The 13,946-nt window shown below is 33.1% G+C and overlaps 1 protein-coding gene across 3 annotated transcripts; it reads left to right on the forward strand.

Moving 5' to 3' along the window:
- Nucleotides 1-6,060: 6,060 nt before the first annotated feature.
- On the forward strand, nt 6,061-8,128 carry LOC116338167. Of its 3 annotated transcripts, XM_031763266.1 has the most exons (6): nt 6,061-6,912; nt 6,984-7,179; nt 7,260-7,321; nt 7,376-7,535; nt 7,609-7,708; nt 7,783-8,128. In XM_031763266.1, the coding sequence occupies exons 1-6, from the start codon at nt 6,591-6,593 to the stop codon at nt 8,107-8,109; spliced, it is 1,167 nt and encodes a 388-aa protein (XP_031619126.1). In that variant the 5' UTR covers nt 6,061-6,590; the 3' UTR covers nt 8,110-8,128. The 3 variants fall into 3 exon arrangements, with proteins under 3 accessions (XP_031619126.1, XP_031619125.1, XP_031619127.1); XM_031763265.1 differs by having other exon boundaries at nt 7,260-7,535; XM_031763267.1 differs by having other exon boundaries at nt 6,826-7,179; nt 7,260-7,301.
- Nucleotides 8,129-13,946: the final 5,818 nt, after the last annotated feature.

Here is a 13,946-nt window from a genome sequence, read left to right on the forward strand (position 1 = left end):
ATATTGTCATCAGTTACAACTGTACATATTATGATTGTATCAAATGATTGTATGAGCGCACCGGTACTGTTCAAATTCATAATGTGTCACATTTGTTCGGACCGATTCGATATGACATCCGAAACAAACGCATTTTCATGAGGTAAGTGTATAAATATTTCGTTTCATTTTGCATTTAGTTTTTATTCTTCAGGTTGTTTGTTACGGTTCTGAAGGTGGCTTTTGTTCGTAATCGTAACAATGCGGGCCGAAATCACAGTTAAACGAAACGTTAGCTAGCAGCTGCTCTCATATTGTACAATAAAACGTCACAAAAATGACTTGATGAATATCGGCAAGTAGACAGAAGCACGCGCCAAAAGAATCGATCAAAAAGAAACAAAAAAAAAGTAAAAAATAAATAAAGTCGAAGTATGTGGTTTATGCCCGAATAGATGCATATACAGACGATGGAAATAACTGCATTTTTGGCGCTAAATTTGTATTGTCAGGCTGTCTTCTCCGAAGATGCCACCTTTGCTCAGATCTGGGTCCTTTTGTCTATGCGTGTTTTTATTCGCCTGAAATAATACTTGTTCCAGACGCAACTGTTCGTCTCTCCCCCGATGAATAGAGCACATTGTTTGCATCAGTATAAAAAAATGTGCACCTTGATCATTCGTTGCTGATCGGAGACAAAGCAAAAATATCACAGGTAGATTTCGAATATCAATTCTTGAATGTGCATATTTCGCAATCGAAAACAGCAGCGATGATGCATTGAACGACGAAATATTTGTGATTCGCTTTGTTAATGTTACGTTGCACATGGCAATACCATTCATCAAAAAAATCATATTTTATCCATTCGCTCATTTTCTTGCCATTCCATTTCTTGTTCAAATAAACAAAAAACGAGAAAAATCGTTCGTTATTCGAACGAATGACAAATGGAAGAACAAGTACATACGTGAGCTATTGTGTACACATGAATCCTGCTGTACAATTCAATGCACGTCAAACTGTTAAGGCATTTTTTTTAGCATTTCAAACAGATTACCAGAGAATAAAGGACATACCGACAACAGCTAAAATAAGTTGTAAAGAATGGCATCGTAAGTTTATATGCAATTTCATTGACTTAATCTGATCACTGAACGCTGTAACTACCATTTGCATGTGCTACATACAATGCCAAACTTCAAGAAAGGAAAAACCATGAAATGATGTAATCTCCTGCAATTACACGCTCATACTTTACCTGCGTTCAATTAAACAAATATATGAGTGTACTCTCATTTTTTTTTTTCGAAGAAAGAGAACAAAAGTTGTAGCCTTGATGTGTTCAGTCGGAATTACGGGATAGAAGGTCTAACGGAACGTTCACTCATATTATGAATTTGCTGTTCTTGAAATTTCGTAGAAAATATGGATTTTTTTTATTCATTTACCAATATGAAAAATGGCCTTTTTCCTAAAGTCATTGTACCACTGTGGTGCTTAACAGCTGATTCATTACACTTTTGAACCGAATATTGTACAAGAAGAAGAAGAAGCAGATTATCAAATACATGCCATTCTTTCTGCGTCAAATAAAAACGTTCGACAAACGCGTTCCTTTTTATATCATCTGGATATTCAACACAATGCCTACACTCAGCTGTAATCTCCTGGATCTTTGTTGAATTAAGTAAAGTGGAAAAACCATTCAGTAGCACGAAAAATCACGTTTTACTTACCGTATGAAACATATTTCGCTTGGCATTTTCACTCTTGCTTTTGTTGAACTTTTTTTTATGCAACTTTCAATGGTTTTCATTGAAAAGTTTTTTTGTTATATTAAAAATATTTGTGATGAAATCTGCTGGAATTCATGCATCGCTTTATTGTGTCTTTCGTTTCTAGTGAATGAATCCTTTCGTTTTTGGGTTTTATATAAAAAATATAATTTGAAATTGAAAAAAAAACTCTCGACGGGATAGTTTAATGTTTCATTCAACGAAAGGGTATATGTTTTTTTTTTTAAATAAAAGAGTGAAATTGGCTTAGGTCTGCAAAAAAATTGAATGGAATGAGCCGCAAAAAAACTGAGTGCGTAAGAAGACATATCCTTGATGGATTCAGTATTTATCGATTGGATTTTGAATTCACCGAAAGGCAGGTGAAAACCTTTTCAATTCGTTTTTTTTTACTCACTGCAAGTAAAAGTGTAATGATCGATACAATATATTGGAAATGTCACTTTCGAAGGATAAGTCAAGATTTGCACATTCTTTTGTTAATTAACAAGAGACTGTTACAATTGGATTGATTTTCACGTCATGAATTAAAATAGAAGATTGGTGTAGCTCTGATAGTACCGCTGCAAATAGAGTATCGTCTATTGTTTACACAATACAAGAGATCGAAACGGTTTCGATATAAAATTGTAATTTTCAATATATTGATTGGATGAATTGCGTGCTTAAGTGGTTGCAACATTGGAGTGCTATGCTTTTCATGTGCAATAGCAGTCAATATAATTCGACGTTGTGTCTTAAGAAGAAAGCAATATATGAACCAAGTGTATTTTTCGTCATTTGTTACAATTTTATATTTATTGCGATGAATGTTTACCGAACCAATGTACAAGTAACTCATTGTTTACAATCGATATGATGGCATAAATCGTGTGTCTTAGCAGCAAAAACAGAGCATAGCATAGAAAAAAGGAGAGAAACACAACAACACCAACAATAGGCGGCTATTGTGCCAGAGAGCGGCTGAAATATATGTCTTATAAGCGTAAACGTATTGATATGTAAATCGATTGCATGCAAGTTGTTGCTTCCCAATTCGATTCTCTGAAACAGACGATTGATTGACGAATTTGTGTAAATCAATATTTGTTTTGTCGCCGTTCAAATAAATCCAATTCGAGTTAACAAGGGTATCAATATGTATAATAATGTGGCCTGTTTGGACGTGTTTTCACATTTTCATTCATTTTATCAGCCGATAAAATCGATGCTGGATTAATTGTCAATAAAAAAAAATTAAAATAAAATGTAAATAAATACGGAAAAAAAGGTTGAAAGGGTGATGAATAGGAAAGAAATGATTGTTATTTCACTGAATCGATTTCGTTCTTCGTTTTTACCGTGGGGTTTTTTCGGTGTCTAAAATTTTATTCTTTTTATAAGGAAAATCGTCGAGGAAAGTATGAAGATAGACGTTTAGCTGACGAACTATCAATATATTCTGTTAATCGAACAACATGAATGAATTACTGTGTTGATGGTGTTTATCAATGTCAAAATAAAACGAAAAGATTCGAGCGAAAAAAACAACAAGTAACAAACATAAACACGTTGACTTGCTGAAGTCAAATCGCTAAAAATTTGAAGAAGTTTGGCCACCGACAATTGGTATGATATGCACATGTGTGTAATACAAGTAGTAGTGCATAGCATTGTCATGTCGTATTGTGTGACATTTCCAACGTTCACCATTCCAGCAGGGGTCACAACTGAACGCAATTTATTTGAATAAGTTACATATACGATATGTGTGCTGTGCGGTAAACAGTTAAATGCCTATGTTTTCCTCATTCTTGTTGACTTGTTTATGCTGTTGTTGCGTGTATTTTCTTGTCGCTCAACTGCAGCCATTCGCAATGTTTCGAATTGAATTTTTCGCAAATACGAAAAAGCGAAGCAGATCAAACTCGCACACAGACTGACAGGAGCGACTGTGCTTCATGTTCGAATTGTTTTATTTATCCGACAAACATACTCAGTATGAACTCTTTCTTTCTCTCTTCGTGTCGACTCGGTGATTTGATTGAGTAACATTTCGTTGTGATTTAAATATATTGCTGTTGTTGTTGGGTTTTTTTTTCTGGTGTGTACCGTGTGGTAGCTTTCCTCGCTCGTCCGTTGGCTTTCTCGAATGCGCGTCGACTGATGAATATTTAAATGCACGTTTAACAAAAGAGTCAAAGATTAAACACTTCAACCAAGTCTACATACATATAGCATGAATCAAATTGAAAGTGCGACAGCGCACTGATTTTTATGCTGATTTCCATGGTTCTGCTTTTGAAATTCATTTATAATTTTACATCTGATTATTTGATTTTTTTAAGGCGAACAGAAGTAACACATGGGCATCTGAATCAATCACAATCGGATGAAGTGAAACAACAACTAAAATCGGTAAAATTGACCAGCATTTTTTGACAATTGTTGGACGAGTGAAAGACAAACATAGCTAGACAATAATTATATGCAGATAATATACTGTCAATCGCATCACCGTTGTTCATGTCGATTGACGTTCGGAGTTTTTTTTCTCGTTGGCAAATGATCCATACGACGGTATTTCATTCAAAAGAGATCGAATTTGATTATATTGGTAAAATGTAACTTCCGCAATTAGTATTCAATAGTGTCAAAGAAATGGAAAATTGATTTAAATTTTGGACGGAAAAAATAGAGAATCAGAAATTTTCCATCTTCTGGCGGGTTGATAACCTCTTGATCTACATAAAATCGTTTTAGCCATTTTATATTCAAACATTTCCATAACCATTTAATGATATGGTTGGCAGCAACCATCAATCATTTTGATCATTATCCTTTTTCAGTATCGTTTAGTTTGATTGTTGTAAAAGAAAACGGAAGGGAAAGGAAAAGAAAGTTTCGATTGACAACATCCTGAATCTGAGAGAAAAAAATAGGTCATACCATTTCCTGGCTTAAAAAAAAATTTAATTTGCATCAATAGAGCAACGAGATAAAATTCAATTTTGATTGTGTATTGTTTATGTGGTGCAAATGGATTGCATTCAATAGTATGACAACAATGGTTTAGTACGACACAAAAAGTAAGAAAGAATAAATAGATATGAAATTGCCAACTTGATAGAAGAGTTGCGTCGCATTGACTCACATCCAAATATGGCATATTCCTATTAAATACAACATATTTTGTGAATTGTGAATGAGTCGGTACTGAAAGTAATCGGTGCTGAAGTGTGAATGAATTCACAATTTACATTCAATATTCATTGAATATATCCGCGCTCACATGTAACACCTTCATTTGGCAGGAGTTTATAGTGTGATTTTCGTTAGCCTTATTAGCATACAATCAAATATACGAATTTAACGCAATACACGTGTCTCACTACATATAAGGCATTCACCGCTTGCCAATTTTGTTTTTAGAATAGCTTTATTCTTTTTCAATTGTGAAATGAACAAAACTGTTGAAGATTCACAAAGTCAACGGCTTTATAATGTATTCAATTCACATTCAATTTGCAAATAGGTTAAGGTCCGATTTAATTCGCGAGAATTCTTTCTATTTGCATAATTCAAATATAATGTAATACAGATTCTGTATACATGGATAGAAACTTTTCTGTAAAAAATTAATTTTTAGTTAATTTGTTTTCATTGAAATATCAAAATTATTGAAATAAACGATTATTTGAAAAGTCATTCTTGTATATCTTTGTAATTTCTTTGTTCAAATTTCTTTACACAAAAACAGTAGTTGTAGAATTTTTATTAATGATACATTTATTGGTATATTGCAAATTTACACTCGCCAAATATCTGTTTCGTGTGTGTAGTCATTAAACTAATTACGCATTGTTGATTCAACAATATTCAGCTTTTCATATTCTCACACGTTTCAAAATATAGTTTTTTGTTCATTTTGCACATCAACATTTATGTTCAATTTAATTGTTTTTTTTTTGTGTTAAATTCGCAAGATTTTAAAAATGTTCTATTCATTTTTTTGTTTTTGCATGTCATCCGATAGCTTTGAGTATATAAATCAAATGCACTTGCTTGGAAAATTTAGTCTTAATCTTTACTTTTAACAATAAAGAACAGTTTAATTCTACTCGATTGTGTTTTCTAAGCAAACACACTTTTATGCAATAATTAAAATATAAAAAAATGAAATAAAAAATATAAATATATAAAATAAAGAAAATGAATGGGAGGTGTTATTTTTTAAGCTAATTTTTGTGGTGTTATTTTTTTCTTGAAGATATTTTTTTTACATTCTATAATAATTCATAAATTTCCATAATGAATGCGTAATATCAAAAGATAGTTTTCCACGTCCAATAAAGTGTGACATAAAATATAACATAATAGCTTTGTGAAGTGGCAGATGGTTGATATAATTTTCTTCTGCACATATCAGGCAAATTCAGTTCTTCACAGCAATTTATTTCAAAGGTGTAATCAAACACTTCACTCACGGTGATGTAATGGATGTATTAATTTATTGCTGCCCGATTTGACCCAATTTGTTTGGAGGGAAACATTCAACACTATTTATCAGTAAATAACGTTTGCCGTGGATTGCACGGCTTATAGTCAATCCATATTAGCCGTATTTTCGATAATTGAGACGATTATGATATTATAGAAATTTTGTGTGAAATTTAAAATAAATCACTTCATTGAGGATCGACAAACGGAAATATTATATAATGCGGTTCCTTTCTGTTGAAGATTTAGTCTCAGCAAGTCACTGCCTGCAACAACATTGCAAAGTCATCAAAAAATTGAAAATTGTGTAAAGTTTTTTTTTTGTGAAACACCATGTATCCCAAGAAAATAAAAATTTTGTCAGTACACCAAGACATTTTTGCTTGGCTTCGTATTTTCCCATTTGCCAATGCCACCAATCGTAAAACTCAGTTCATCTCCAAAATTTGCATGGTTTCTGTTTTGATAATTAAACTCCTTTCACTTGTATCGAGTGTCGCTTATCTATATAGAAATGTGTCATCTGAAGTGGATTTGGGATTTTCGATAACCCAAATTTCTGGCTGGGCATCTACTTTTTATACATTGGTTGTTGCGTATATTATTCGCAACCAGCTTCGCAAATTGTTCGATAAAATTCAGGAGATTTATGATGGTTAGTATTTTTTTAATTGAAAAAAACAAAATTCGAGTCAAACTAACTAACTGGATATCGCAATTAACCAGATGCAACTGACGATATGAAGGGAAATTTTATCAAAATCAATGAAAAGAGTGAATTTTTAACCAAATACTGCGTAAAATATTTCATAGTTGGATTTGTAGCTTATGTGTGTGCAATGGCAATGATAAATATTCTCTTTTGCTATTTGATAAATGGTCACGTTGATGCAAAGTGTTTATGGTATCCGCCAAAATATGTGTATGTAAATTAAGGCTGAAAAATAAATTAAAAATAAAAAGTTCTTTGAACAATTTTCAATTTTTTTTTTTATTTTCAAGTCTACCGTGGAATCAACACACTGTTATTGGATGGATTGGAATGTTAATATTTTTGGTGCTCGGTAGTGGAACATATTTACTTGTGAATATCGTGTTTCTATCATTATTCGTTTCAGTTTGCGAATTTCATAAGGTGTTCTACTCAAGGACCGAGCATCTTTTGGCTGAACTTGATGAAGTGACCGACGAAACGCCCATGAAGCTAAAAAGAAACCCAACAAAAAGTATTCAATCAATTTTATGCCAAATCATTAAAAATAACATTAAAGGAAAGGAGTAAGGATTTTTAGTTTTTTTTTTTGACATTTGATTTTCCTTATTATGGATTTTTTTTAAAATTCAATTCTAGATTTTTCAAGTACACCGCCGACGTTTACTCTTCATTTCTATTTATTCAAGTAATATTTGACATACTTTTCTTGGCTGCTGCTGCATTACAAGTATATGTGGTAAGTTTTACTTCAATAGTATATATCACAAAAAGACCGGATTATCACTAACGCATTATTTTGTTAATTTTTAGTCTGTAAAAAATCCCAGCCTGAACATGTTGACACCGTTCATTGGCATCGTTAATGGATTGGCAAATTTGTTAGTTTATTGTTATATCGCATATAGAGCGAGTGATAATTATGTTCGGATCGGTGATTTGCTTTATCAATCAGTTTGGTATAAGCTACCAACCAAGTATCGTAAATATTTCGTTTTGATGATTCAAGACTCTCAAACACCACAGCTTTACCACGGCTTTGGTATCATCAAAATTGACATGGGCACATTTGCTACTGTTTTAAGAACTGTGTACAGTTATTTTATGGCAATGAAAACTATTGGCGAAAATATTATCTAAAATTATTATTGCACTTCATTTAACGAAATGTCTCATTCAAGATGACTGAACGTTTGAACACTTCTGATATTAATATTATATGTGTTAAATTCAGACAATATATTTAGATTTTTTCATCTGGATATTTCAGCTCATCTGGATAACGTTGGGCGATGATATGGAGTGAAAACAATACAAGTGATTGTTGTATTGAATAGGTATAAAAATACTACCATAACTATAACAATCACTTCTATTGTTTTCACTCCATATCATCGCCTAACGTTATCCAGATGACAAAATCTAAATATATTGTCTGGTTAAATTACTCACCTCTATCAAAGATTTCAAAACAAAACAAAAATTTCTTTTGAGTGTATTGCACCCTCTTGTTAAAAAAAATTGTATCACTGAAGGCAATTTGGTCGTCAACAAATTCGTCTGCTCACTATTTCATTATTGTTCATTACTTTAATATTATATATGTCTACGTTCTGAGTTTTTTTTTGTGTTGATATATGTATTCCTGTATTCACATTTCTTCTCAAAATATATTAAGAAATATTCTTGTGATATTCACACTTTTATATAATAATTTAATTATTGTGAAAATACCTATTCGAGATGTATAAATGTAAAAAAATGAATAAATAAAATAAAGAAAATCAATAAGCTTATAAACGGTCTAATTTCAATCTGTGATCCTTGTGTAAAAATGCATAATATTTCACTTCGTCTAAGTAGAGATAATATCGTTGCAAAACCCGTTTAAGCGTTTAAACAATGTGTTGACTATTGATTCGATAAAAAAGCGGCCGTTTGGTGCAAAAAGCAATGCACAGATTAGCTGTTTAATCTTTTATTCAAATTTCCGTGTTTTTTTCCTTTCATACTCAATCTAGCGCGATTGCTTTGACAATGTACAGTTGTGTTTCCTACGATTCAATTGATCATTTCGAATATTTTTTTTTGGATTTGGTTCCATTCAACGAACAAACGTACCAGCAACGAGTGAAATTCACAAGCGTAAATCAAAATCTCACATTAGGTGTATTTGACTGTCGAGATTGTGCGCATAATATTAACCATTCAATTCAGATTAAAATAAATGCCGTCGTCTTTTTTCTGCTCCATTTTTCTTCCATAAACGTCGAAAACCGCAACGTAATCGACCATTAAAAATGAAAAGAGCAGAATTTGAAGTCGGCTGTCGAAAAAAAAAGTCAAACCAAGGATTTGTAAGCCTTTCGCAGTTTAAAAAGAGATATATTTCAAGGTGCACACAGGATCGACCAAGAAGAACAACAAGTGAGTCAGCAGGTCAACCAAACGAATTTAAGACTAATAACAAGCTCGGCTATGTATCGTTTAATGCATTTGCATTGAAACTTGTTTTTCCGCTCATGACTCATGCAGTTGTCGATATGAATTCCGTACAAAAAAACAAAAATGCTGATTGCATAATTTGCGTAAAAATGAAATAGTTGCGCTATTGATTTTCATAAATCCATATACAAATCGATACTTCACGGTCTCCGGGAATTGTGAAAAGAAAAATTGACAACAATCCAAACTGAAACTATTTAAGTTGTCTGCAACAGCAAACGACATTATACGCCTTGAGACATTTAAATTGTCGGCGCGTAACCATTTATCGTAATATAATTGTTGCGCTCAAACTCCCATTTGAAGTTAACGAACTAAATGATTCATTATGGAACCAAACCAACGACGCATGCAAAAAAACAACAACACCAACGAAAACAATATTTGAACAAGGTATAAAGCAACGTTTTAACACACGCGCGCCAAGCATTTGTTCATAGTCATCATGAGCATTGAATAAAATTTAATATTTTCTATGCAAAAAACCGTTTCTCAAAGCACTTTGCTCTTCAGCACAAATAGATTTCGTTCCACCAGTCGGTGTGTGTCTACGTTTGCCAAGTGCAATAACAAAGCATCAAATGTATTGAAGTATCAGGTTCAAGTTATTTGTTAAAACGTCATTTGATCATCAAATGTGCCAATGAATGCACATATTTTAACTCGCTCTTCGTCATTGTTGTCTAGATACAAACAATAGCACTACAAAACCGATAATACCTAAAAGATTGAACATAAAAAAAAACTATATATAAAACAGCGAAGACAGTAAAAAAACGACAGCGCTATATTCCACCAGACGATGATGATTCGAACAAAACACAACAAAGACCAGCAAATTCTTTGCGAACGTCCAAGACATTCTAACAAAATCATGAAATACAATAAGAGTTGAAACTATCAAATTAAGTGATGGAAACATACAAAATATATATGTCAGATGATGGCTGGTTGCGTTTGTGGCACATAAAACCCAGCTGGACGTTTTCATTGAGCCCTATTCAAATCACAAATAGTAACATGCAAAACAATAGTGATCGACGTTTCAACAACAAAAATTGTGAATAGAAAAATCAAAGTGAGACGCAACTATTTGTTCAATACACTGCACACACAAAAAGATTGAAAACTCTTTCAAACGATTTTCAAACACACAATTCAATTATAGATTGTTTGAACCGACATGATAAGAGCATAAAATGTGTAATATAATCGGTATACAGGTATATTCGTTGCATACGCAATTCAGCGCTGTTTAGCTCTTACACAATCAAAGTAGGATATATTTTCTTTTCGCTTTACGTTGCATTTGCGTCCCTTTTACCAAGATTTCTATTGTTTTCACTGGCTTCGTCTTTAGAAATGTATGCGTCCATAAACTTGTTTCGTTCAATTGTTTTCTTCAGCTCTCCGCTTTGGCTGAACTAATAATATTTTCAAGAAGAAAAAAAAGAACTGTATTCATGTCGGCAAAACGACAGACAATGAGTCGCTTCATATATGATTTTCTTTGGTTCGCTCTTTTGTTTCTTGTGCTCTTCTTTTTTTTTGTCAAATCGGAATCTTTTGTTTGACATCAAAAAAAGCGTTTTATGTATGAAACGCACGAAAGGTATCTAATTGATTGTGAGGTGATTCGTATGCATTTGCACGTGTTACAATCTATACGATTCGAGGAATTTTAAAATTGATTTTGCAATGCAGCGAATTATATACATTAAATGCTAAAGAGCAACTCCAAAGATGAAGAAAACCATTTTATCGATAAAAAAATGGCAATATGATTTAAGGTTTCGTCTCCTTTTTTATGAATGAGATGTTTGCCGTAAAATTGAATGCATCATCCCAGAGCTATAAAATGTGTCATTTCTGAAAAAAAAAAAGTCCCTACATCCATCGGATCGTATACCTGTGCGACACTTCGTGATGCAACCGAACTATTTATGATGTACGAAAAAGAACATTTTCAAACACACATTGTGTCACAATAGACGACTGATTCATGTCATTTTATGTGCAGAAATATACCGTTTTTTCTACCTTTTTTTTGCTCTTTTCTCTGTGCCTATGAAAATAGCTGTCGGTCGATAATAATAAATTCAATACCGTTCTGCCACATTCATTCATCACGAAATTCGGTTTGAGTTATTTTATCATCTTTTTTTGCTGCCCGATTTTATTATGTTTTTATAGGAAAAGTGTGAAGATAAACAGAAAATGTACGGACAAAAATCATTCGATGCACACCTTGATGCAATTTATGAAACGAGCCAAACTGGTGCTCAACAAAAGGCGACTTTTTTCAGCCTCGATGTTTCTTGCCATAGATATACCGTGTTCGAGGGTTCGTCAGGCATTCTCTAATTAAATGTCGATTGAATGCTTTGTGCCGAACCGAAAATTACGAAAGAGAAAAAAAACTGGTTTTCATAACAGCAATCATCGGGGATGCGTGCAATATGTGAATAGGACAGATGCCAATGGATCTCAGTCGACTGCACATTTATCGATTGGATTTGTTGTTATTATTTTTTATAGAATCACTCTCTCGTTAGAGATTTTGTTTATTCTTCTGATTTTCCGGCATCAAACGATATGTTTGGTAAAAGTGTTTGTGCTTGTGTTCTGATGAATCTGTAATCGTGCATTTTTCCATCAACGGTAAATGAATGTATGTGTGTGTATGTGCATTGTTGATGGTCATGCTTTGGAATGGGGTGCCGATGAATCACACCTGCGAATACATTATCCAGAAAACACGGTATGGCACGCGTCTCACTTCATATGTTCGCTTCTTTTTTTTCATTTTTCAAATCTATTGAATTTAAACACTGAAAAATGGAGAATTTTTATATACAAGCGAATTTGATTGTGGATGCATCATTTCTTTGTTCACATTCAACATTTCCCTCTTTTATCACATTTCGATCGAGCATTTTTATAATGGATCGTTCGACAAAATGCAGCAGCAGCTGATCAATGCGTCGCACTTTATGCTATTATATTAAATGAAAAATATGGTTCGCTCAATAAAAACTTGGCCGTTTGAAAAGCTCTTTTGTACTTCCTATAATGGCTGTGGGCTGCTAGTAGTTCCTATTTCTAACTGTTAATCTTGTAATTTGGATCATTTTCTTCAATTGCAAATGGCATTCATTGGTCTAATGCACATGCTTTTCAGCACTAGCGTACAACAGATGCGACCACATCTTCATTTATTGGGATGGTAATTCACTTCACTATGAGGAAAAAAATCACTTTAGCTAGCGATAGCATGTTACTGTAAAATATCAATCAGAGCTGGGCACGAACAGTCAACCGATTGAAGTTGACGTTCCAAAAAATTTCCTAAAATCTGAAGAGGTCATTTTCTATTTGGTCTCTCACAAAGGAGCTGCGTAAACTCACGGTCTAAACAGTATTATTTTAGAACCAAAAACTTGTAGTAAATATCAATACATTTTAAATGTAGTACTTCGTGAGACAAGTTCTAAGATAATGCCGTCTGTAGGCAACTCCTTCAAAAATGCATTATTTGATTCGTTGATAATGAGATATATTTCCAGCTCAGGCCAGTCTGATCAGATGAACCGTTATTATACTCTCCTTTACGTTTTAGTGAGCAAAATATGTGACATGTATCGAAACGATCATTTACTGATTAATTTAATTTTAATCATTTTCGTTTTCATTTATATCAGAATTTTTTTGATCAAACAATCATTTTTAGAGCATCATTGAACACAAGCAAAAACCGGCTGTGCCATATTCAATTCGATTTATTAGTTTCTTTCAGCAGCGGCGAATACGTGTTAATTAATCGTTTCACGTCACAAATCTATTAATCCTTTCTAGCGATATAAATTGAAACGTTTCCTCGCAATTCAATTGAGTTCCAATTAATATGTCTCTCAACCTCTCAGCATACACATACGAATTGCGAATGAAAATCCATTTGAGTTGGTCATAAATAAAATTGAAATGTGTGTTATGTGATTTCGGTGGACCAATTTTTTTTTTCTCGTTTAACGTGACAAGAGGTGTAGCAATGTGAATTGTTCGAGATAGAAAAAAAGGCGAAAATTTAGGTGACACCGCGACGCCGATAGGTGTATGTGATGGTTTTTTTCTCTTCTTTCCCGACAACAATTCGTTGTTGTTGATTTTTTTGTGTGCTCCGTTGAATATACGTGATTTGATTTGTTATGTTATTATTCTTTGTGGCTTGTATATCTTTGTTTGCAAATTCTATTCGTACACATAATGTGGTGCAACCCAATAAAACGGTAAAAAAATCCCAACATATCAATTGCGCACACACAGACCCAGAGTGATTTCGCACGATTCATGAATGCTTCCTAATTCTTGTTTGGTTTTGCATTGAATCATTTTCTATGATTGTTGTAATTTTGGATTATGTTAGTAGCCAAATTCGTTACGCGTTGCTCGCGCGCTTGCCTTCCACCGACAAA

This window comes from Contarinia nasturtii, unplaced genomic scaffold (genome assembly GCF_009176525.2).
Source record: "Contarinia nasturtii isolate CC-2019 unplaced genomic scaffold, AAFC_CNas_1.1 Cnas_scaffold_350, whole genome shotgun sequence".
Lineage (NCBI taxonomy): Eukaryota > Metazoa > Arthropoda > Insecta > Diptera > Cecidomyiidae > Contarinia > Contarinia nasturtii.